We start from the raw sequence: 23,365 nt of genomic DNA, 5'->3' as shown, positions 1-23,365 counted from the left end.
CGCGCTGGATGGAGCGAATGTCGCGGGAGAACTGAGTTCAGATCGAAGGGAATTTAAAGCGAATATACAAACATCGGAAACACAAGAAGTCAATCGTCACTGCCCTCCATAAGTATGTAAACACTAATCAAACGTATGCTTGATAGAAACTGAAGTGTTCCGACAGCATATAAATAAATATACAGTTATCTATCGCAACGTATCATACGAAAGAACCTCGCATAAATGACAATAACAATAAACGAATAAAATTCCCTTGAACGCACAAGAATAGCAAAATTTGAATAATAATTTTCATATAAATGAAATTCAGGAAAAATGGAAATGTCATAAACTACGTGACGAAATATTCTAAATAAAATATCCTCTTAATCGAATAGTGACGCGCAAAAAATGATTTATTTTACTTTTTCATCGGAAAATATTTTATTTTTTATTATTTATCGGAAGAAACCTTGCAAGAATGGGCCCTTAATCGATCTATATGTAAATTAGAAAACTAATTTCCGAGAGATTTTATTTAATCCGTCTTTCGCGGCGTAACAACGCGTTTGAGGCAATAAAGAGAAGAAAAAATAATTATCGAGCGTATTAAATGAAACTATTGTGCACATGACGTTTCCCAAATTAAGCGAGTAGAAATTTTATCCATTTCTTCCATTATCGATCGCGAGAATAAAAAGCAGCGATTTTTGTACTTAATTGTAAGATAATTTCACAGATGGTTTGACACTGTCGGAATCATAAAAATTCGACCGAAATGAAACGACACACGGTGTGTAAGAATATCTTCTTGCCATTGGCTCCCTTCCTAACCATTACCTATTCCACGGCTAGGTTTTACTTTCAACCCTTTTCAACTATGGTTCAGCCCCTTCCTTTTACCTTGAGGAGTGATAGCTTTCGAAACGTTACATTATACACCAGGAACTCCTTTCGCTGGTACGCCAGTTCATCTTTGTCTCCCTTGGTTGTCGGATAAAACGCGAACGACCAGAAGGAAGTCGAGGAAGGAAAAGAAAAGGAAGAAAAACGACCAGGGCAAAGAGAAGGTTCGAGATGAAAGGGCAAGAAGAAAAGGGTAAAAAGAAAGGACAGGAAGAGGACAACGCAAAGGAGAAAGCAAGAAAAATATGGCGAGAGAATAACATACATGCATGTATGTATATATAACATATATGTGTGTATATATATATATATATATACATATATATATATACATACACACATGTACATATATGTTATATATATAATGTATTATCTACATGCGACCAGCTTTACGAGCTTTAGCCTCCCTACGCCTATATCCACGTTTTCTGACGTATTTCGTCGTCTCCTTAAAAGTAAACTATAATCTAGCCACTCGTACTCACACCCCTCGTAAGTATATCAGGGCCTTCTCTTCCTGACGGAACTAGAGACGTGAGCTGGATTTTCAAGATACCTTTGCTACGTGAGGTTTTGGCATTATAAATATTTTGCGAACTTGTACCGGGGAACAAATTTCAATAATTTAAGTTAAAAGTAATCATGGTCGTTCAAATGTTACTAACTTCTAATAACTCGTCGAATCATAAATTACTCGGAAACTTCTAAATCGAACAACTCTCGGGACATGTACATATCTCGTGAAAATGTGCTGTAGAGGCTTGTTTATCCGATGCTTTGAGAAAAGTTCAGAAAACATCGTAAAAGACGAAAAGTGCATTTCGCAGAGACGAATAGAGCGACACCGCTCTAAGAATAACCTTGCGAAATTATACGGAGCTTCCTGCGTAAAGTAAATAAAGGAAGTAGTAATCCGTGTACGACGATGGAATAGCTTTTCTCCCTGCAATAAAAGCGCATATAGATCCTTGGATCTTTGGCGAACCGTTGGGAACCATACGATCGTTCCAACTAACTTCGCAATCGACAGACAGGTTATAACTTTATTTCATAAATCGGCAGAACAATTGTCCTATAAAAATCCATTCGAAAATTGGACGAGGAAATACACACATTTTGAAATCCTTTCATTTTAGTTTACTACCAACACTAGGACAAGACAAATTTCAAGCTGAAGCTTTTTTATTCACTTTGATTCTGCCCGTTATCGATAAAATCGCAAATACATTCGATAATAAGCAAAACTGATCAAATTCAATTATGCGATTCCCGAGGGCAAGTAATCCAATTTGCACATCATCAAGTCACGCGGTGAAACTAGTTCGAAGAGCCAGGCATACAACCGACCACATGTATCAAATATTGAAGTTGCTAGATTGCGCTGGACTGCCCTTAGGGATACCAAATAACTGACAGACCCTGAAAACCCTTGTCGAATCGCGGTTTGTAGTTAACCCTAATCTGCATGAAGAGACATAAGACTTCGAACATTCGAAACGTCGTTCAACTTCCAAAGGAAATCCAGAACCAAGTTGGCCTCGTTACGCTAACAACTTCTCCAGTTTACAATGTAATTTGATCTTTATCTATCATACTGCTTATCTATTTATTCCTTTATCTATTTTTCTCTATTGTCTTCGAAAACACTAAATGATTTGTAGACAATTAGCATTTGAATCAAGTGCTAATTTACATTATTCTAGAAACTTCATTTCATCTAAAACTACCATTGTTAGATTTTTTCCTTAGAATTCTAGGTGTTTGAAAATCATTATCACTCAAGGACTCGAAAATAAGTTTTCCTTGCAAGTATTTCTTAGTTTCATAATTGCTAAAATACGTGCATACTACGTGTCTGCGTGATGTCATTCCAATGTACACCGTTTTAACGAATATTTCACATTCTCAGATGCAATACTATTATAACTATTCCCAAGAATGAAGATATTCTGAAGATATTCAAATTTCATCGATATACATATTGACTTCGACCAATCCTATTGAATCTTAAAATTATAATAATATATTATAAAATTAGAAAATTACATGCATTTTTCGAGTAATTGTTCCTTTACGTACAACTGAAAATTCAGAAATGATGCAAAACGAAACATTGAAATTTATCAGAAAAATAAGGAGCACAATGGATGAAACTAATAATATCAGCATGAGAAATACGTTGTATAAAAACCGTTCTTTTCGCAGGAACGTGCTCCAAACTTGCAAGCTGGCGCAAAAATGAAAACGTCAATTTAATAAAAGTTAAAAATATTTATTTCTATTCGTTTATTTCGTTCATTAAACTCAAGCAAATTCCAGCGCGTATTTTAATTATGCTTCTCGCCAGTCATCGTGCAATTTGGAAAATTGATTAACGCGTGACCATAAATATTTCGTTTCGTGTAATAGCACGTTGAACCGTATTTCGATCCAATCTCCATTTCTATTAAAGTCATGAAGAACCTCATTTTCATGCCCAAATCGATATTGGCGGCGGAATAACACATATGAAAACATAATTCGTTGTTAATTAGAGCGGTTCTCAGTGGTTAAAGTTTTCTGTTTTAACTTCTTGTCGTGGAAAAAAGCTGAAAGTACACATACATGAATCGAAGCTGCAACATTGAAACAGTGTTTCTCTCGATAAACAACAACCATTCGTCCATAATTGCTTCCATAACGATGCTCGAAATTGTTAGAGAGCCAGATTCTATTCATATTGCATATAATAGAACGTTGTGCAATCAGTAGGTTACGGTATGCGATATTTGAGGCAGTCCAAAAATTCAATTGAAATATTGCATGCGCACGCAGTTTCCGTATCGCTGATAGCGAAAGCTTCATGACGAATCATGTCTCACTGCTAAGATACCGAGCGCCAGATATTTACGAGAGGCGACGATCCGAAAGAGAATGCGAACTGAGAAAACAGGAAAATATAAATCAATTAGAAGAACGAATCCGCGGCAGTGACGAACCGGTGCGGTGGAGAGCCGTCAGAAGTATTCTTGCGCTTTATCTCGCTCATCGCATCCATGAAACTGAAGTCAATGGAGGCTTTCCTCCGTGTGTGGCCGCAATGGGCCACCTGTCTGACAGGTTAGTCGACAGTTCTACTTTCTGTGTACGTTGCATTATCCTTGTGTTATTTTAGTTAGACACAGATATCGATGTTACAAAAATATTATGTGATCGTCGCACGTTTCGCGTGAATTCATACAACATCAATTAGGGATTTCATCATAGTGGCTCTAATGGCTATCAGTATTGGACTAACGATCGGTTGGACGTCCCCTTTCCTCGCACGCTTGACCCTGGAAGACTCGGAAATACCTATAACGGATGAAGAAGGATCATGGATCGTTTCTTTGTTACCATTTGGACGTTTATTCGGTGCCATCGGCGGTTCCGTCACCATGGAGTATTACGGCAGCAAAAGATCTCTGTTAATGTCTGGAATTCCTATTATAATAAGTTGGATTTGCATAATATTTGCCAACTCGGCATTTTGGCTTTACGTATTTAGAGTTAGTGCAGGTAATTTTTATTCTACGTTTGTGGTGGATCGCACATATATCTTATCACTTCAAGTACATGCAATTATTAGGAGATATTTTTTTAGGTATCTCTTTCGGCATGTATTATAGCTGCTTCGCCTTTTACATAGGCGAAATAGCATCAGCCAACATCCGTGGTGCACTGGTCAGCACAATAGTAAATGGGATGCCATTTGGAACGTTGATCGGCAACATAATGGGCAGTCATATGTCGATGATGTGTTTTGGACTTGTAAGTCTAGTTTTGACCATCTGCTTCATGACGGTCTTCCCGTTGCTACCACAATCGCCTCACTATTATGTGCGGCAGAATAATGCGATCGAGGCGAAGAAAACGATCCAATGGTATCACCGAAAATCAAACGTGAACGTCGAGTTGGAAATAATCGAGGACTTCGTGCGATCTTCCAAATCAACCAACTTCCGCGACAAAATTAATCAGGTTATGGAAAGGAAGAATAGGCGCGCGTTCTATATGATCATACTGTTGTTCATTTTCATGCAACTCAGTGGGTTAAACACCGTGACATACTATATGGAAATAATCATCAGAAGCGCGAAAGTGACGTCGCTGGAGCCGGCGACCGTCGTTATCATCTCCACTGGAATTGGTACATTTTACGCAAAGAGGATAATTCCTATGCATATATATTTCGAGATAGAATAGCTCTTCTTTTTATTCCGATATAATCGGCGAATTTTCAAAATAGTCCAGTTCTCATTTTAAAACTATGTTTACCTTGGATGTGTATTCTGATGGGTATGATACGTTACATTTTCCATCTTGTACAAGTAGCTTTAAAATTCATTACGTTGCCAACTATTATACATTATGCATATCGCTCTATATTATACTGAAATACTTCTTTTTAGTCATAAAGCGACATTTAGATCAAAAATTTAATAAAAATATACTTTTTAGCTTCTTCTGCTACGTTTTACATGTATATGTAAATTCATTTCGGCCTTCAAATGTTTCATTCGTCAGAGCGATAGCTCGCCAGAGCACGCATCCACTGTTGCCATAACTTAAGACGTCGAAGGAAAAGGACAAAACTTTCTCTTTGTCCCCCGGTTTATTTCTCCTCTTCTATTCTATTTCGAGGATTTTCGAATCGGTACAGGATATGATATTCGCATTCCAGGTATAGTGATCGGCTGGATCAGCGTGTATCTGATCGATCGGTGCGGGAGAAAGGTTCTCATTGCGGTGTCATGCGGCTGCGTAATCATCGCGATGGTGCTTCTGGGATTACACTTTCTGCTACTGGAGCAGAATTTTGAACCAAAAAGTCTGGAATGGCTGCCGATCCTAGCGATGATACTCTTCATGATGATGTCCATCGGTCTGATACCGGTTCCGAGCACCATACTCAGCGAGCTTTTCCCAGACGATTTAAAGAGCATCGCCGGATTCACTGCCAGCATCACGTCCGCGTTATTCGCGTTCATCTGCAGTAGAACCTACCAACCGCTCATCGATCTCATGTCCGAAAAATACGTATTCTGGATGTACGCGATAGCCATGACCGTCTGCTTGGTATATTCGATCACCGAAATGCCAGAGACCAAGGGGAAGACCTTGCAGGTAATTTTTAACTGATTCACAATGTTCACGATCTTATCAGATTATTGCAAATATTCTGTCGATGATGTAATATTTATAAAGTAGAATTTTATGTCTTTGAAGAAACATTGTTTTAAATATTGTATAGTATATTCGATTTTATTAATTTATTATCTACCCAGGCTGGAAGATAAATTATATATTTGAAGCGGCGTATGAAATGATTTAGTAGACATTCATCAAAAATTTGCTAATTCGATTCTAATAGAAAAGGTGTCAAGTTGGCTCGCGAGAGTGTGGGTAATGACAGAATGATGTAGTAGTCTGTTCCTGCTGTACAAACAGTAGACGAATCAGTCATTGTTCAGTTTCCCGTTGACATGGTATTAAATAATCGATATCGATATAATGTTGACAGGAAATACAGGACATGCTAGCTAGCGAGAGTAAAAAAGGAGGAAGCAGTTCGGAAATAACAAGGACGGTACGATAACAGACTGTATTGGAATAAAGTGCGAAATATAGGTGATCTCAATAAAAATAAATGATACTTCTACAAACGAATATTTTAATTACTCTTATCATATACCTCTATCACATATACCGAAAATGAAAGAAATATATAATGTTGATTATTATATAAAATAATCAGTCATATATACGGAGATTTCGGTTTCTCTATTACTCAGCGAATTGTACGTAGTTACACGTATCTTATCTTATCACGAAAAGCCACTAAACAACAGTACTTGACAAATAACCACTAGAGAACTTAATCAGACAATGACGTGAAGAATTATTAAGGAATTTTACAACTAAACATTAAATTCCTGGAATATATGCGCAAAAAAGATATATTAGATAACTGACATTATTACTTTCACTTGCATCATAAGGGATCGTTAAATTCGAGGTCAAAGCTGAAGAATCGACATTGACCTGTAAACTATACTTAAGACTCCAGGATATATTTTATTTCGATCGTTTGAGTCTGTGAACATATTATTTGAATAAAAAGAATTTAAAATAAATATCAAACAGTAATCTCGCAATTCATGTAAAAATAAAATATTAGCTCAAATCAAGTCTGTTAGCTAATTAAGCTATGGAATTATATGCGTGTCAGACAAATGATATTACTGATAAAAATAATTACACTTTCATTATACGCAACAGGGACCATACATTTTCTCTTTACAAACAGCAGAGATCTGTATATAAAGAAGAGCTAGAAGAATATTTGTATTTTCATCAATGAAATATCTGTATTAATAATATTACTGTTGTTATTAGTATTATTAAACATATATCACGCGAGATTAAATAAAAAAGCAGTCTTGAAACGATCTCTGTCGTCTCATAGAATTGTAAATTACGTCGGTTTCCGAATTATCAGACTCTTTATTTTGACATATGCTGATATTACAATTTTCCTGTTTAAACGGAGTAATTTCTATAACAGTGTGGAGACAGGGCAAACGACTACAAAGTATAATTTATGATATTTGTTAATAAAACGTGTTATTACCGTAGAAGTAATTGCTTTCATTCGAGCAAGACCCCCCCATTCTACCCCCCACGTCTTTTGTTTCTCGAGAAAAACTAAAAAATGGCTTCGTAAAATCTTCATGGAAATCTCGTTCCTGAACGTATGATAAGATATGTAGCGACACTAGACAGTAAACTTTCTAACACTTTCTGTCCCGTGACTCGCTACACAAAGACCCTATTCTTTGAATAAAATGATTGTCAGATGTCGATACATCCTCACGGAATATTTTCAGCTAGTCTAAGGACCTGCAATAAATTTTAGTATTTATTTAGTCAAGGTCCTCCAATGTGACAAACAGTCCTTCTCTTAGCAGTTCCTACGCCTATCACCTCCTACGGGAAGATACGAGAAATCTGCTTTTCTCACATATGATGCTTCCCGCTAGCGACTTCCTTTCAAGGGCAGTTAGTATCCGTTTTCAACCACCAACATAAGAATTAGCCAATTAACAACGGCGTCCATTTTCTTCACTTTCCGAACCAAGGCTTTCCTTAATGAATCCGATGATCTCGTATCCTAAGACACACCCCAACATAGTTTTCCTTCGCGGCATCATCGTGACGGAAAGTCAGTCGTTACATATCGGTCCGAAACAATCATCGGCAAGTCATAGTAATTGTTCAGAGTTCCTCGGCATCTTAGGCAATCATCATCCGAACTTCTAGCGCGAATCAAAATCGCATCGACCAGAAGTCGAACTTGTAATCGCGAATCGCGAACCACTACTAGTAATACCGCGAACTGCTAATTTAACAATCGTGAGTCCTACGTTAAGTGTACATTCTGAATATATTATACTAAATTTGTTTTGTTATATTTGATCAAGTGTTTCTTCCTCTCACTATCGCAATCCATCGTCTCAAATAGAATAATGCACGCATGCGTGATGTTATCTACATTTATGTAATCTGTTTCACTATTTTCAAAGCTATATAATTTTGATGTAAGTAATACATCTGCTAGTTGTTCCTTACCTTCGGAGCACTCATCATGACCGAGACAAGAAGTGAGAAATTAAAGAAAAAAGTATTCTGGCCGCAATGGATCGCTGGTTGCGGAGGTATTAACTAATCACCAATTAATTTTTCGAAATGCATATTGCGCAGTAATATTAACAACATTGCAATGCCTGCGAAACATCCAGATAAAAGAAGAATCATAATTTCGAATTTTTCTTACAGTCTGGTTGTTGATAACGCAACTGGGATTAGTAGGAGGATGGTCGTCTCCGTACATCGACTACTTAACTTCTGCAGAATCTACATTTCCAGTGACACTGTCGGAAATATCGTGGGTGGTGTCGTTATTCAATTTGGGAAGATTTTTCGGTGCTATCGGAGGCGCTATATGCGTCAACTACGTCGGCAGCAAGACAACAAATGCAATCAGCACTGTGCCCATCTCGCTTGGCTGGCTCTTCATCATTTTGGCTAACAGCGTGGAGTGGTTATATGTCTCAAGATTTTGCAGTGGCATCAGCCTAGGAATGACCTACAGCTGCTATACTATATATTTAGGAGAAATAGCGGATCCTAGCATCCGAGGAGCGTTGATGGCACTAGGCACAAGCGGCTTAGCGACAGGAAACTTTATAATGAGTGTTATGGGAGCATATTTATCGATGACTGTATCAGCCACGATAGCCTTAGTTTTTTGCCTTTTATTGATGATTCTTTTCATCTGGCTGCCAGAATCCCCTCATCATTTGATTAAGAAAAGCTTGGACGAGAAAGCGAAGTCATCGATTCGATGGTACCATAGAGACTATGACGTAGAATCGGAATTCATGGACTTACGAAGGTTTGTTGAAAATGTCAGTAAGCAAACGTTAACAGACTCTCTCAGGGAGTTAAAAATTCTTCATTTCCGCAAGTCGATTATTATTGTTACGATTCTTACCGCGTACGCTCAATTGAGCGGAATCAATAACATTTCGTTTTACATGGAGTCGATCTTCACATCCGCAAAAGTTAGCGTGATGGACCCAGCGCAAGTAGTGATAATAGTGATGGCATGTGGTATCATCGGATGTTATTTATCAATGCTTTTAATGGACAGACTTGGAAGGAGAATTCTTATGGTCATATCGTGCACTGGAATCGCGTTATCTTTAAGTCTATTAACGGTCGAGTTTCAATTGTTAAATTTTGGTTTTGATTCAAAAACAGTGGAAGGACTAGCGATTACCGGAATGATAGCTTTCTACATAACAGTTTTCTCAGGTGTTACTCTCATACCACCAACGATGCTTGGCGAACTCTTTCCTCCTCATCTAAAGTGCGTCGCAGCATTTATTCTCAGCAGCGCAGCCGCCGTTGTCTCTTTCATCTCAACCGTCACTTACATACCGCTGCTTAATCTTCTGAACGAACGATATTTGTTTCTATTTTATGGCCTGTTAGAGGCTACAGCTATACCATTTACCTTGATCTGTGTACCTGAGACGAAAGGAATGTCCTTGCAAGAAATTCAGGTTCAACTGACGGGGAAGAGTAAAGCTTGAAGTATATCTAGTGCTAATAAGCCTAATCTCTCTCGTGAGCAAAATACGGAACAATTTATAATCTCTAATTGAGTTATTATATGAACGTATAAATATTTTACAATTATTATACTGTAAATATCAAAATTCGAATACTCGCTTTAAATGTAGACAATTATTTTTTTTAAATCATGTTATTAATGTGTTATGAAACTGAAATTATTACTTCGTAACTAGGGACTGTACATAGAATACGCTTTCTCGAAGATTGTCTCTCAGTTCAACAGATATTTCGTTGGAACCGATGAAAGCGCATCTCAAGGAATTTTCTAGTGCATCCAGAAACGACGGACGAACGTTGGATAATAGAAGAAAAGGTCGCGATGCCTGTTGTTCTTTTGCTTGCTATTCTTCCTTTAACCGAGAAACGATGTAGCTATTTCTCTTTGGGGCGGACACACGCCGCCGTAACGTCGGCGATGGAACTCGGCCAGTTTCATATTTTACAAGACGATATTTCAGCTGTGCTGGCTATGCCAACAATGTTAAAGGTGACACGGTCCCATGGTGGCACTGCTGAAAATTGGACACTACCTTATCTCGCCTGGGTCATTGCACGATGACTGTTCTTGATATCCTTATAAACATCAGGGCATCGATACGAATTTACAATACGAGTTTTCTTTACTATTAAATGATACGAGCATGTATTACAAAGAAGCTCTGATAATAAATAACATTAGCACCAAAAACTGTCACCGATTTCGCAAAGTATCTCGCTTTTACAAACATTGTGAATAACACGAGAACTATATTCCGCAATAAAAGAAACATAAGAAGAGACAATTACAATAAAAAAAATTATTTATTGTAACATATTAATGATACAAGCTAGAACGTATAAAATTACGTTATGTTATATTTCCGTGATGACGAACCGAACATCAACGCGGCGAATTAATTACTTAAACGTAACTGTTATTTCATAATAAATGTTTCACGTTTCGCGCACACATCCGCTGCTCCTCCGGGCGTATGTGACCAGTTATCATTTTAAATTGATTACCGTTCAACCCAATTGCGTTTCGAGAGTTGCGTGAACCAATAATTCTTTGATCCATCCAGGGTGGAATAATGGTCACGGAGCCGACTTTGCCCTCTGACATGCGCCAACGCTGTTAAGTTATTGCATTTAGCCCGATTCAGATTTACGATAAGCCGATTTCCGGAAGGAGAATATCCTGTAGAATAAAAGATTATAGGAATTATTGTAATTAATATCGTGTCCATATCGAGAAAATGTATCAAGCTTTTAACAGCGCCTCTACAGTTATCTGTCCGCTTCATGAAATATTCATAAATATTCACTTTTTGCTTTGGTTACTATTGCGCGAATATTCTTTCCCCAGTTTCCTTACTCTCTTTTCCTTTCTCTTTATTTCCCTTTTTATTTCTTTTAGTCGTAACGATCGTTACAGTTTAGTGGATGTAAAAAAAGCAAAAAGGGTACATCGTAAACGGGGCGATTATCGCTCCTAACTAAAGTGGAATATTCAGGAGAATAGAAGCTCTATGTTCAATGTTGGATACGTTGAACTGGAAATAAAGTGTCAGTTTGCCGATTTGATAACTCTCGATTCTATTCGGTTATATTCGCCAAAATTGTACACTAGATCGAGCTCGATAAGCAGGTAAACTTCGTTATAATCGTTCAAATCGTAATAAGCTTCAGGGAATATATGTAGCTGGATATTAATAATATTCTTTAAAAATTTAACCAACGAATTAATATAAGGATCGTGTTTAAGACAACTTTTAGATATTTCCTTAATACAGTCCGCTCGCTTAATATTTCAGATGTAGTACAATTTGAATGCAAAATTGATCGTAACGAGCCAGAAAACTACAAGAAGAACTAACGCAGTTAAATAACTGAATTTTTTCGTTTTATTGTAGAAGATAGGATGATGCCATTTTAAAGCTTTCTCGGGAACAAACAAGATAGTTTATCGTCACGCGGATATAAACGCTTCTCTCGACAGGGCCCCGGAAATTGTACGCTTTAAAGCAAGCATTGTACATCACTGGCTTTCTTCAAGTTCTATACGATTCGTAGTTTCGAAACCGACGGGTCGTATATTCACATTTAACCTGTCCATATTAAAAGTGTTACCAGAATTGCTCATTTTAAAACAATATCTTTAAATTCGTAAGTTTCCCCGCTAGATTTTATCCGAAACGAGGCGAGATTGCTTCGTTCTATATTTCCACGATTATGCCAATTATAGAGAAATTTCCATACTATATAATGTATTGAGCATAATGTAATAGCTATTCGAACACTAACTCAATCGTTCTCCTATATGCAGGTCGTCTCTATGTTCGTTTCAGAACTACTAATCGCTTTAAAGCTGTCTACAACTAAACCGAGTCAATTATCCTGTCAACTCTCTGCTCTGAATCCTCTTACCTGATACCAATTACAGCGCTACATTTGGTAATACCGTACGAAGTAACTATTTCTAAACTTTCGAATTCGTAAAATGTTCAAAAATTTCCCGTTTTAACTTTAGATTAATTTCTAAAGTCAGTGAAACAAATTTCATCATTTCATAAATGAAGTTTGCGAACCTGTTCGCTTCGATCGCAGCCCGACCATTTGAAATCGATGAAAAAGCATACTTTCGGTTGCTGTGCCAGAAACGAAACGGTAGGACCATTTATTTCATTCGTTAGACACGGCACAGTAGTTTAATTTACCTCGACAGGAGTCTTGGGGCGAGATACAACACAAAAGCACGCACAGGCTAACGACGGAAATTATTATCGTTTCGTTATAGTCGAACGTAAATAGATTTACTCAACTATATTGTTTAATCTTAATTATAGACGACATTATGGTATACTGGAACTGCAGAGGAAGCAATCAAATTTCAAGAAACATTATAAGATATATCAGCACGATTCTTTGTATTATCATAATAAATCCACTATGAGACATTCTGCATATCATCATTATCTCGTTAATTAACGTCTTTACAATTTAAGCATATATATACTTAAGTTGTATATATTGTTATATATATAACTTAATTAATTAACTTTCGAATAAATTATTTCAATCAAATTAATTTTTGTCATTGTCTGTAGAGTTCTGAATATTTATGTAAAATCTTGAAAATCACCATATTGTCTAACATAATAATTAAAATGACAATTGCATCAATTACATACTAATTTTACAGATTACTTTTTTTAGTTCAATTTGAAAACCACACTCGTGTTCCAAAGAAATACAAGTACTTTTTCTATGAAATCAAACATGGGTAGGATTTCTCGAGGCTTCGAATTTTTTCAGAACATGGGGAAGAGGCGCAAAGAAAAATCATGCATACAAGCTGTAATAATGGAATGCCTCCAACTTTCGGTCAATAAAGGAGTTCTGAAGACAATTTTGCAATGCAATAACCCTTCGCGCTGTGGCAATCGACAAAGTTTTCCCCGAAGCCTTGCCTCCTCCACGTTCGCGTACCTACCCGACAATCTTAAAATTCAACGAACCTCGAGGAGGATCGTTTTTCAACCAGACAGAGGATTCCCCTGTTCCTGATTTTTGCCTCGGCGAACCGTTTCGTGCAGGACCAAGTGTGATCGGTCATAAAAAAAACAAGAAATCCCGGACCATTGGCACTCACGATTGGAATCGCTTCTGTTCTATTCGCTTGGCGCGACAAGCTGCAACAAGCTACGGCAAGCGCATGTCGCGTTACATGGAACGTGAGAACGTGGCCTGCGAACGCGGCCAACGAATTTTGATTTTTAACCCGAATCCTCATTCAAATGCTGCATTTGTGCGTCGCGTCGCGTCACATCGCACGTCAACGTCTTCTCATTTGCACGTGAGAATGCTCGCGTTACCGAAGCACAGAAAAATAACGTAAAAAATTCAAGAACGAAAAAAAAAAGATGGAAAGCGATATCGATCGCAGCCCGGTTTAAGAGAAATCGAAGTAATTTTTTACCATTGTCTCGAACTTCGGCCTCCTGCATAATGTTCTTTCTCCTTTCTTCGTTCGTGAAGTCGAATATTATATCGCAGAGATACCAAGAAAGAAGTTCGCCTAATAAACTTCTCCGAACAGTCAGCGAGTGGAGTGCGATGAATCTAGGAAGATATCTGACGAAAAGAGGTTTGGGAAGGGAGTTTCAAAGAACAGGATGATAACGCGAGAAAGTAGCGGTCGCACTCTGCCTCCCTGGCGGGTTCATTGAAATATTTAAACAAAAGGAATCGGTGGACCATCGCGACGCGACGGGACGTTCTAGCGACGGTGAAGTTCGATGCACCACATCGACCCGACAAAATGTAGGCTAGTAGTATGTCACGAAAACGCAGGAATTGGTTGGTCGCCAAGTCGCGGATAGTCAATGGAACGAAGATAGGAAGGGGAACGAACCGCTAGGTCTGTAACCTAAATTCTCCCGTAGTGCCGACTTCCAGCGATCGCTTTGAAGCAACCTATACAGCTTCCGTTGGATCAATGATACTTGTGGTTAACTGTACACAATGTTGCATTGCGATAGACCGTGCCTCTGGTACGTCGTATCATAATACTCTCCGTGGCAGCTCGCGACTGTTTTACGTTTTGAACAATCGAAGCAAAAAAATATTCATACAGAAACTCAGTTGCAAAGCATACATCCAACAAAAGCCGCGAATTAATCCAAATAACGTGATCGAGCGCAAAGTCGAGCCGGTTTTTCGTTGCGCACAGAGTAGGACGAAAAATTCGAATACCTTTTGTTTTCACCGATAAAGTATATCGAGTGAAAACTGCTGTCGATCGCACCATGAATGTCGTACTTCGGAGATTTATTTGTGCGAATCGTTGGATTACTTTGTGTCGACAAGCTGAATGGCCAGCTTTGTCTTTTTTGTTGTTAATCGTGTTATAATCCCCTTATATCATTCTATAATTCGTCGATTTAATAAATATGTTTAATATATTTTACGTATTTCAATTGCGCAACTCGTACAATATGGATTTTTTTCGCATCGTTTCCACCCGTGTAATATGAAATTCTTTGTTATCGAAGCTCGATGAATATGTTTAATAATTGTTATGGTAAAATAAAAATAACCAGTGACTGTTTTAAAAAAATGCGAGAATGCAGCACAGATGCGTGCACGGCGGTCTTCACCCGCATATTCATCCGAATGAAATAAAGTTGCAGGAAGCAAGTAGAAACGAGCATTCGCAAGAGATTGCTTGCAAGATAATAGCCATAACAGTCTTGCGTCTCGATGTCTTTCTTCAAGTATATCGACATCACTTTCCAGTCTTCTATTTTTTCCTGCGTATCTCTGATCCAGTTTTCTACGTTGTTTTCGTAAATTATATCATCCGCATAAATTAGGAAGGGCATCTTACAGAGGCTCGTAACTTCGTTTAATCTTCAGCCAACTATTTAAACGATTAGAAGAAGAGGAATAAATTACCCTCCTTCAGAGAATTTCCATACCATCAATACTTTATCGATCAGGAATTTTTAATGCGAATAATGATTTGTTAACAGCAGCTTTTTAAGGTAGCGGAGGGAAAAAATTAATCATGTTTTTCACATCGCTGTATTTTTTCAAATGAATTGAAATATTGGTATAAAAATCTGAAAATATATTGAAGAGCCTCTAATTGCTATTACTGCGTTGTTTATTTAACGTTATTTGAAATATATTTTACGTTTTTACATCGTAATGTAATTATTTCATACAGGTACAGTCAATATGAAATTCGATCGGAATATTTCATCGTTGCTGTGTTAAAACAAATAAAAAGCAATAAAATAAAAGCAAGTAATACGCTCCCCTACATAAAAGAATAAAACAGAAACGAATATATTCTGTTACTTGCATTGTGTATTTTTGCCTGCATTACGTATGTTACGTAATTTTCAAAAATGAGCAAGTGCAAGAAATGAGATAACATTTGGAAAAAGCCGAACAAATCGCCTGTTAGTCTCGATACGTCCATCCCGTGGCCTGTATACTTTGCAGGCTACATATATGATTACCCTAGTGGAAAGCGGTCGGGGAACATGTTACAGGGCCTATGAGAATATTCCTTTAACTCTCGTAACTTTTCTCCTTCTTTCGCCTTTTGGACTTTCTCCTCGCGTGCATCGCCTATACCGTGAAAGATGAAATATGCCCGAACCCTCTGGAGATTCCTACGTCAAACTCGATCGCGAACATCCTTCGTCCTACATCATCGAAAGTTGTTTGAACAGACAAATTCTAAACCATGAAAATTCGAAACTCCATTCGCTTAATTACTCATCCTTCGAACTTCTATTTCGCAACCTTCAGTGTCGACTGTTTTTCAATTTTCATGGGAAACATTGCGAGCGGCGCACGCTATTGCTACTTTTTCGACAAAATTTTTTAGTGGAAAGCAAAAGCCACGCGCTTTGAAAATACGGATGAAGGCCAGCCTGTCCTTTTTTTTTCTTCCTTTTCCCTATAGTTTGCAATTTTTACGCCGTCACCACTTGAAATGTTGATACAAATTGACAAAATCGAACTTCAGAAATTCATGTAAACAAGATATAAACATGTTCCTATAATTTGTTAATAGGATTTATCTTTACACGTGATCGTGTACACGGCGGAATAAGTTAACCAGATACAAAATGATAATAATTAAAGGTATTGTGCGCTTAAACGTTATCTATATAATGATCAATAGAGATTGATTACGCAGCGACTATACACACCGTAGATCTGTACAGATTGAATATTAATCGACTGTGTACTATCATTGCGATCTATGAATATGCATAACATACCCACGAATAATACAATTATATTTGCTATACTATGTAAATGTCCAAGTGTCTTTTTAAATATGAGAATAGCTTCTATATTTTATTTTTCTAAATATCGAATATATAGCAGTACAGCGGTAATGCGTTAAACAATGGTTATGATCGATCGTAATAGCAAAGGGTTCAAAAACACAACAAATGTCAGGTAAAGCACTAACCTGTCAGCCATTGCCCGAGCCATGCCCACCGAGAATAATTACGGCACATTTGCCATTGGGAATCAAGGGAAACAAATTCCGCTGACTGTTGAAGAGGTCATTAAATAAACAATAACTTTTACAGTGATACGATCGATGAACAAAGTATCTATAATAATCGCAGATAAAGAAGATAGTATTACAACGAAGGCTTCACGGACTTCTAATTTGATATTCCGTAAACAAATTCCTAGTATTTTCTTTGCTTCGTTCAATGAACGATTGAAGAAAAATTATATTTTCCGTTCATACGTTTCGAAAATGAAAGTGTCCAACTGTTTACTCGTACCTACTGTTAACAAAAATTCAGTATCCGTGGAACAAACGCGGATATTTTCGTTTGACAAAGACACAAATTTCAGTATTTTGAAGAATAGAAAAGATTTCATCTATTGCTTCGAGAAAAAGAATGCTTGGAAGAAAATAAATAAAATTTGAAAACACGTATGCGAGGAAAATTTAGTCAACTGTCGATACCTGAGCAAAGGAAACTTTCCAATACCGATCTTCCCTTCCTTCCGCGCTACCTAGAATCTAATTTCTTCAGCTTGCAGGGAAGAGCTATCAGATAATAGAGAATTACAGAGCTTGCGAAATAACCTTGGCAGATCGCCGTAACGTTACTCGAAAATGACGGAGATCGCAGGAAAAGAAAAGACTGGACTAGGCTGATACGACAGCGAGAAAGAAAGGTTTGGCGACTTTAGCGAGCTCTGAACCGATGAAAGCAGTGTCGTTCTCTGCTGGATGGAGGCTGAAGAGACTCCACGGTTTGCCACTTGCACCTCGAGAGCTTTGCTTGTCTCTAGAACTCTCAAGCACTCGTTTAACAGACGGTAATTCTACGGTAATACAATGTCTTTTAGTCCCGTTTGCGGGCAGTGTTGCTCGCTACGGGGAAAACAATACGCTAAAAGGTACCAAGGTTCTCAGTAAGAATTTTGTTCGATAAATTCCTCGCGTCCCTGCTTTGGAATTATTTCTTACCGTAAAAATTCATTAAGGCAAGAATTCGTTTCGTTCCAGCAAAACTGTACCGGTAAAAAATTGTTCGTTACGTAAGCGAGTACGAATTATATAAATAGCATATGTATTTCAAAGAGAAATTTCAATAGAACTGCGGATGTTCATGTTTCGACGGTGTCTGTGGATTTGAGAAACACGTTTAACTTTCGGCCTGGCTATGAAATCACTCGAAGCCCTTGGGCCAAGAGTCTACTCAACTCTATACACCAAACGCGGCCACTCCGTATCCAGATTTCAGAAAGAGCACATATCATAACCCGAAATGCGTTGGTATTTTCTCGCGTCGCGGTTTCACGTCATTCACCTCTTTCAATATCTATATTTATAACTGGATCCTATATCTGGAATTATTCATCTTCCACGTATTTATTTACGACTGTTACCGCAGTTACGCTCTTCGCTCACGAAACTCCAGCATCCAATTCAAAAATTCTTAGAAACGTTCGATAATCTTCTTCGATGCGCGCTTAGTTACTCTGGTTTCTCGAACTTCGCTTTCAGAAGTTTTTCTACGGCCACGTTTAAATGTTTCCAGCGTGGTTGCCCCTTCTGATCATTGAAAGTCTCTTCCCGCTGGTATTTATCGACGATCGTAGATTTCTATAGTCCCTGCGTTAAAAGATAGCAATAAGTCTGGAAGATTAAATTTATAAGAACTTACGATCATAATTCGCTAGCCGGCCAACGAAAAATGGTCCGCTATAAATTAACCCTCGAGTATTTCCATCGAGTTCGGTTCAACGAGGAAATATACCTGGCCCTAAATCTCGCGCGAGCACATTTTTAAAACGTTTAATTTAATCCCGTGAACAATCTCATGGATCGTTCCTCAATCTGAGGTGTTTGGAGAGCTTTTAAAACAGTACACGCACGATCTGTCGACGGCTTTGTGCCGATTACGATTTATTAACTACGTTCGTCGACAATTGCGCGGATTACGTCGAACGGTAACAAAGCAGCCTTTGAACGTACTGCTTTTACGCTTTAAACGCGAAAACACAACTGTGAAAATTTAATGGGGAAGGAAGTATGAAAGTGTATAAATTGAATCTCGACGATCTGGACGAATATAAAGTTGGAAAAGCTAATTGTAAACGTATTTCATTGAATGCAGCTGTGATAATCATCGTAAAATTATTGGAATCGCAGTAAACGTAGCTAGCCTATTATCTGATAATTGTTGCTATAATATAATCGTTTGTATTTTATTCTACATGAAACATCATTAGCTATAAAATTATATAATAAATTATGCAATAAGCTTACCGCACGCATGTTTGTTTCATAATGCTGAAAAAGATCGTTTGAAACATGAATAATGTGCAAATGCTATTACAATGGTACGTCGAATAGACGGACGAGCAGTATGAGAATAAAACACGAATAATAAAACAGACAACGCCGAATAAAATAGGAAAGAGAAGAAACTTCGTAAAAAAACGTGACTGGTTTACTTTAGTTTATCCGGTAACTAGGAGACGTCTCTGACCATCCCTGCAACCCCTGTGAGTTTCAGCTTGCAAACTTATTTATCTCTTTGCGGAGATCTTGCCGAATCTTTCCCCAGAGAGAATTTAGATAAGTGCGCTAAAACGAATTTGCGAGATACTTGTGGATGCGGCTCTTGTTAAATTTTGTTCGACGTTCCCTAAGAAATTTCGACCTTCTAAACGAGCACTTTCAACTAAAAACGTTGGAGATTCTCTATGCGTCAAAGTAAATTAATTCAGATTTGTTTGAATGCGACTTTTACGGAACGATTAGCTAAAGAGCGGCGAGAAACGTTTTTAAGTAGAAACGCCCTTGTTAGTCAGACGTCCAAGTAGAATACAGTAGTTTACTTATATCCAGCGAAGCCATACAACGTTCCTAATACATTTATGATAATGGCACCACTGTAACTGAGATATAGCCAAATTATACAGAGTCGTAATTACGAACTGACTCTAATTGATCGATTTTCTGAAGGTGACTTAAAAAATATCCGACAAGAAACGAATGGCATCGTCATTATTATAGCGAGTGAGAAAAGCTTCATATCTTCCGAACGAGTTCCGAATGCACGGTAAAAGCGGCATTGAATTTCAAGGATTCTCGTGCCTTAATCGTCGCAGGAGACTGTTCTTAATCACGGTATCGCCTAAAATGGTTTCCTACGCCTCATGCGCCTACCGCGTTTGCATGTGATTTCGCAAATGCGTCGTTCGAACGCATTTGGAACGATAAGGAGAGGCAGAGATAGATTCGACGTGCTTTCCAAGTCTCCGATTTCATTGAAAAATTTAATCTACCTTAATGGAATGCACCCATTATCACTGAATAAAAGGGCGATGATAACAGTAAAGTTAAATCCCATTATAAAAGATACCTAACGATGAACAGACCAAGGTATCATTACAAGCTTATCGAACAGAATCGTAACGTGTTCCAAGTTAATGCTCAAACTGGTTCGGGACAATTTTACAGAACATACTCTGCTCGAGAACCGCCGATAATACGTCAGGATAATTAACGACTTGCGCTCGACGTCGATGGAACAACGCTTAATCTCGATTTTCTCAAATCTTCTTCGTGACTCGGCAAAAGCATTCGTATCTCGATGAACCTCGCTAGAAATCCGCTCATTTACTAAAAAGATAAGTTCACCGATTATTTGGGGAAGAACTGTACCGAAAGTTGCTGTTAAAACAGGAGGGATGAGTGGCGGCAACGAAAATAAAAGTAAAACCAAATACGTTTTTTCGCACATTTGTACGTCCACGCGTGAAAAATTTCTCGTTATTCTCGACGCTAACTTCTAAAAAACGTGGGCATGAATTTTTTATAAACCTAGGAAATTCGTATGCCTCACGCGCGACTTTCCAGCGAGAAAATTCTCTTGACATCACGGGGAAACGTCGAGCAAAGTGGTATCTTAAGTTTCGTTACACGTGTGGCTACCTAAAGACGTTTTCCTCCTCCTGACTACCGGAAAAATTACAAAGTTTTGTGGACCTACCAGACCAAACGACGCCCAACTTCCACATTGGTTTGATCATTGGTAGCAATCCATTATACTCTGATCAAATGCTCGACTCGAATACCAATATCACGAATTGCTCGAATTTTCAAGTATAATTTTTTCCTAGTTAAAGTGAAACGAACCGAACCAAACAAATTGCTATATATACATACGCAACACTCTTTCTGATACAAAAGGAAAGGCCAATTTTATAATGTAACCAGATGGAATATTCGCTAACGATGTGAAAAACGTAAAATATTTGCAAGATAACGAGAAATTTTGACATAAATCGCAGGTTAAATTTGTATAGGATATGTAGCTTAAGTTAGATTGTCCCAAGAGTTTCTTCTGTTTTATAAGAAAATAATAGATGCTCGACATCTTTCGTTTTACATTATTTTATTGAATTATGTATGATTCATTATGTATGTTCCAATAGAACAAAATGGATCATACATAATTCAATAAAATAACATAAAACAAGAAATGTTGTGCATCTACTATTTCCTTATAAAACGAATGAAACTTTTGCGACCACCTAATATTTCAATATTTGCACGACAAAGTTAAATATTTTTTAAGCAATGTTTTAAAATTTACAACGTTTTCATTCGTAACAATAGCTAGATATTTTAAGTTATCTGTATATCCTATTTACATGTATTCGTGTATTTTAGCCACAGATGACACAACGAAAAAATTTTACACTCAATGAACAGAGCACGCCGTAAAACGTAGACAGGCTATAACGTTGAAACGAATACTGAGTGATGCTGAGACTGCACTCTAGATTTTTAACGATCGACGTCTCTTTCAACTTTTTCAGTAGTTTTTCTTTTCTCGATTCACTTTCTAATTCCCTAATTCGATCAAATCCCGTCAAATTTTGCTCAAAGGCAAAAAGCTCGATAAATCGACATCTCATCGATGAAACTTCCAATCCGATTATCTACAGACAATTTCTTTCTTGCAGCTGTCACGTGTACCTCAAAAAACACCAATTTCACTCGATTAACGTCGTATTACGATAAAATCTTATTTTTATACGCGTTCACCCGTTTTCGGCGCTACCACTATCAAAAATTCGAAATATCGTGAAAATAATATCTCTCCGGCACTCGTTTATATTTCACTCGCGCAGATTCTTCCCGAATTATTTCTCCCGAATGCTCTGAATATTTCAACGTTTTCAGAACCGCTTTTCGCCCGATACTGATATCGTTTCTTCCCCAAGCAACCCCTTGCTCGAAGTTTTCTCCTTCTTTTTCGATTTCATGAAAACTCTGCACCTCGAAGAATTCCAAAAGATAAGATCGTTTCGGTCGACGCCTCCATGGTCAAATTTCCACTCGAAAAATCCGAGCGCCAACTTCGTTCCTAACTCGTCCCATTATATTCGTACGTCGCGCCACACTTTACCTGATTATCTTCAACCGTTCTTCCACACTGCTTTGTCCGTCCTTTTTCATCGACTTCTGCTCGCCACTCCTGCGCTATGCACTCGTGCTCGACTTTACCCCTTTTCCCGTGCACATCACAAATCTCTCTTTGCGCTAGGAAAGCTCGGGAAGCAGTGTCTTTATCCGGCAAGGTACGTCCGAATCCTTTCGCCGTTGCACTCGTGTCGCCATTTCCAGGTAGCTTACCTTCGCTATTTCGGTCAGCAGTTGAGGTTGTCGAAATCTTTGAATGAAACCCTCGAAAGACGGACTCAAGGCCCGCCGCTAAAGCCACCGTTCCTCTTCATCGATCCACAGACTCGGAACTCCAGATTAGGTAGAAGTATCTACCTCAAGAGATTCCATAGAAGAGGTGAAATACGCCGAAGGGAGAAAGGAATAGATCGCGTGAAACGAGATACTCCGAAACGGGAACGAGACTAGGGGATTGGGGCCTCGAAAAAGCGGTTAGAAACGAGGCAAGATGAGCGGAAAATGCAGCGTACATTGCCCTATCTTTCTTTTTTTTTTTTTTTCTCTTTTAGGTATCTTCTAGGAGAAAATTCAGGAAACAATACCCCTGAGTTATTCAACGAAATAAGCGATTTCCCTGTCATATCAGAATAGGGCGAAAAGTAATGCAAGTTCTCGTAGGTCGTGAAGATTACCGTTCTCTAGCGCGCACGACGTTTGCTGGATTACACAGTAAAAGAAAATATAGAAAGCAAGAGCGTAAACGCGATGTTGTTTAGAACGTCTGTCTTGAAT

The 23,365-nt window shown here is 38.0% G+C and overlaps 3 protein-coding genes across 10 annotated transcripts in view; 2 read left to right on the top strand and 1 right to left on the bottom strand.

The window, feature by feature from the left end:
- LOC132905038 (disks large 1 tumor suppressor protein) overlaps positions 1-23,365 on the bottom strand; it is a 523,073-nt gene that overhangs the window by 469,319 nt on the left and 30,389 nt on the right. The window lies entirely within an intron of this gene.
- Positions 3,826-6,572, top strand: LOC132904891 (facilitated trehalose transporter Tret1-like). Of its 4 annotated transcripts, none has more exons than XM_060955727.1 (5): positions 3,826-3,987; positions 4,121-4,425; positions 4,511-5,056; positions 5,591-6,033; positions 6,431-6,572. In XM_060955727.1, exons 1-5 carry the CDS (start codon positions 3,968-3,970, stop codon positions 6,503-6,505), a joined length of 1,389 nt encoding a protein of 462 aa, XP_060811710.1. In that variant the 5' UTR covers positions 3,826-3,967; the 3' UTR covers positions 6,506-6,572. The 4 variants fall into 4 exon arrangements, with proteins under 4 accessions (XP_060811710.1, XP_060811718.1, XP_060811707.1 ...); XM_060955735.1 differs by having other exon boundaries at positions 3,830-3,987; positions 4,043-4,425; XM_060955724.1 differs by having other exon boundaries at positions 3,835-3,987; positions 4,135-4,425.
- Positions 8,499-11,413, top strand: LOC132904884 (facilitated trehalose transporter Tret1-like). Its single transcript, XM_060955712.1, has 2 exons — positions 8,499-8,624; positions 8,746-11,413. The coding sequence occupies exons 1-2, from the start codon at positions 8,555-8,557 to the stop codon at positions 10,065-10,067; spliced, it is 1,392 nt and encodes a 463-aa protein (XP_060811695.1). The 5' UTR covers positions 8,499-8,554; the 3' UTR covers positions 10,068-11,413.

The sequence above is a fragment of the Bombus pascuorum genome, chromosome 1, assembly GCF_905332965.1.
Source record: "Bombus pascuorum chromosome 1, iyBomPasc1.1, whole genome shotgun sequence".
NCBI lineage: Eukaryota > Metazoa > Arthropoda > Insecta > Hymenoptera > Apidae > Bombus > Bombus pascuorum.
This window is presented reverse-complemented; position numbering and strand designations above follow the sequence as displayed.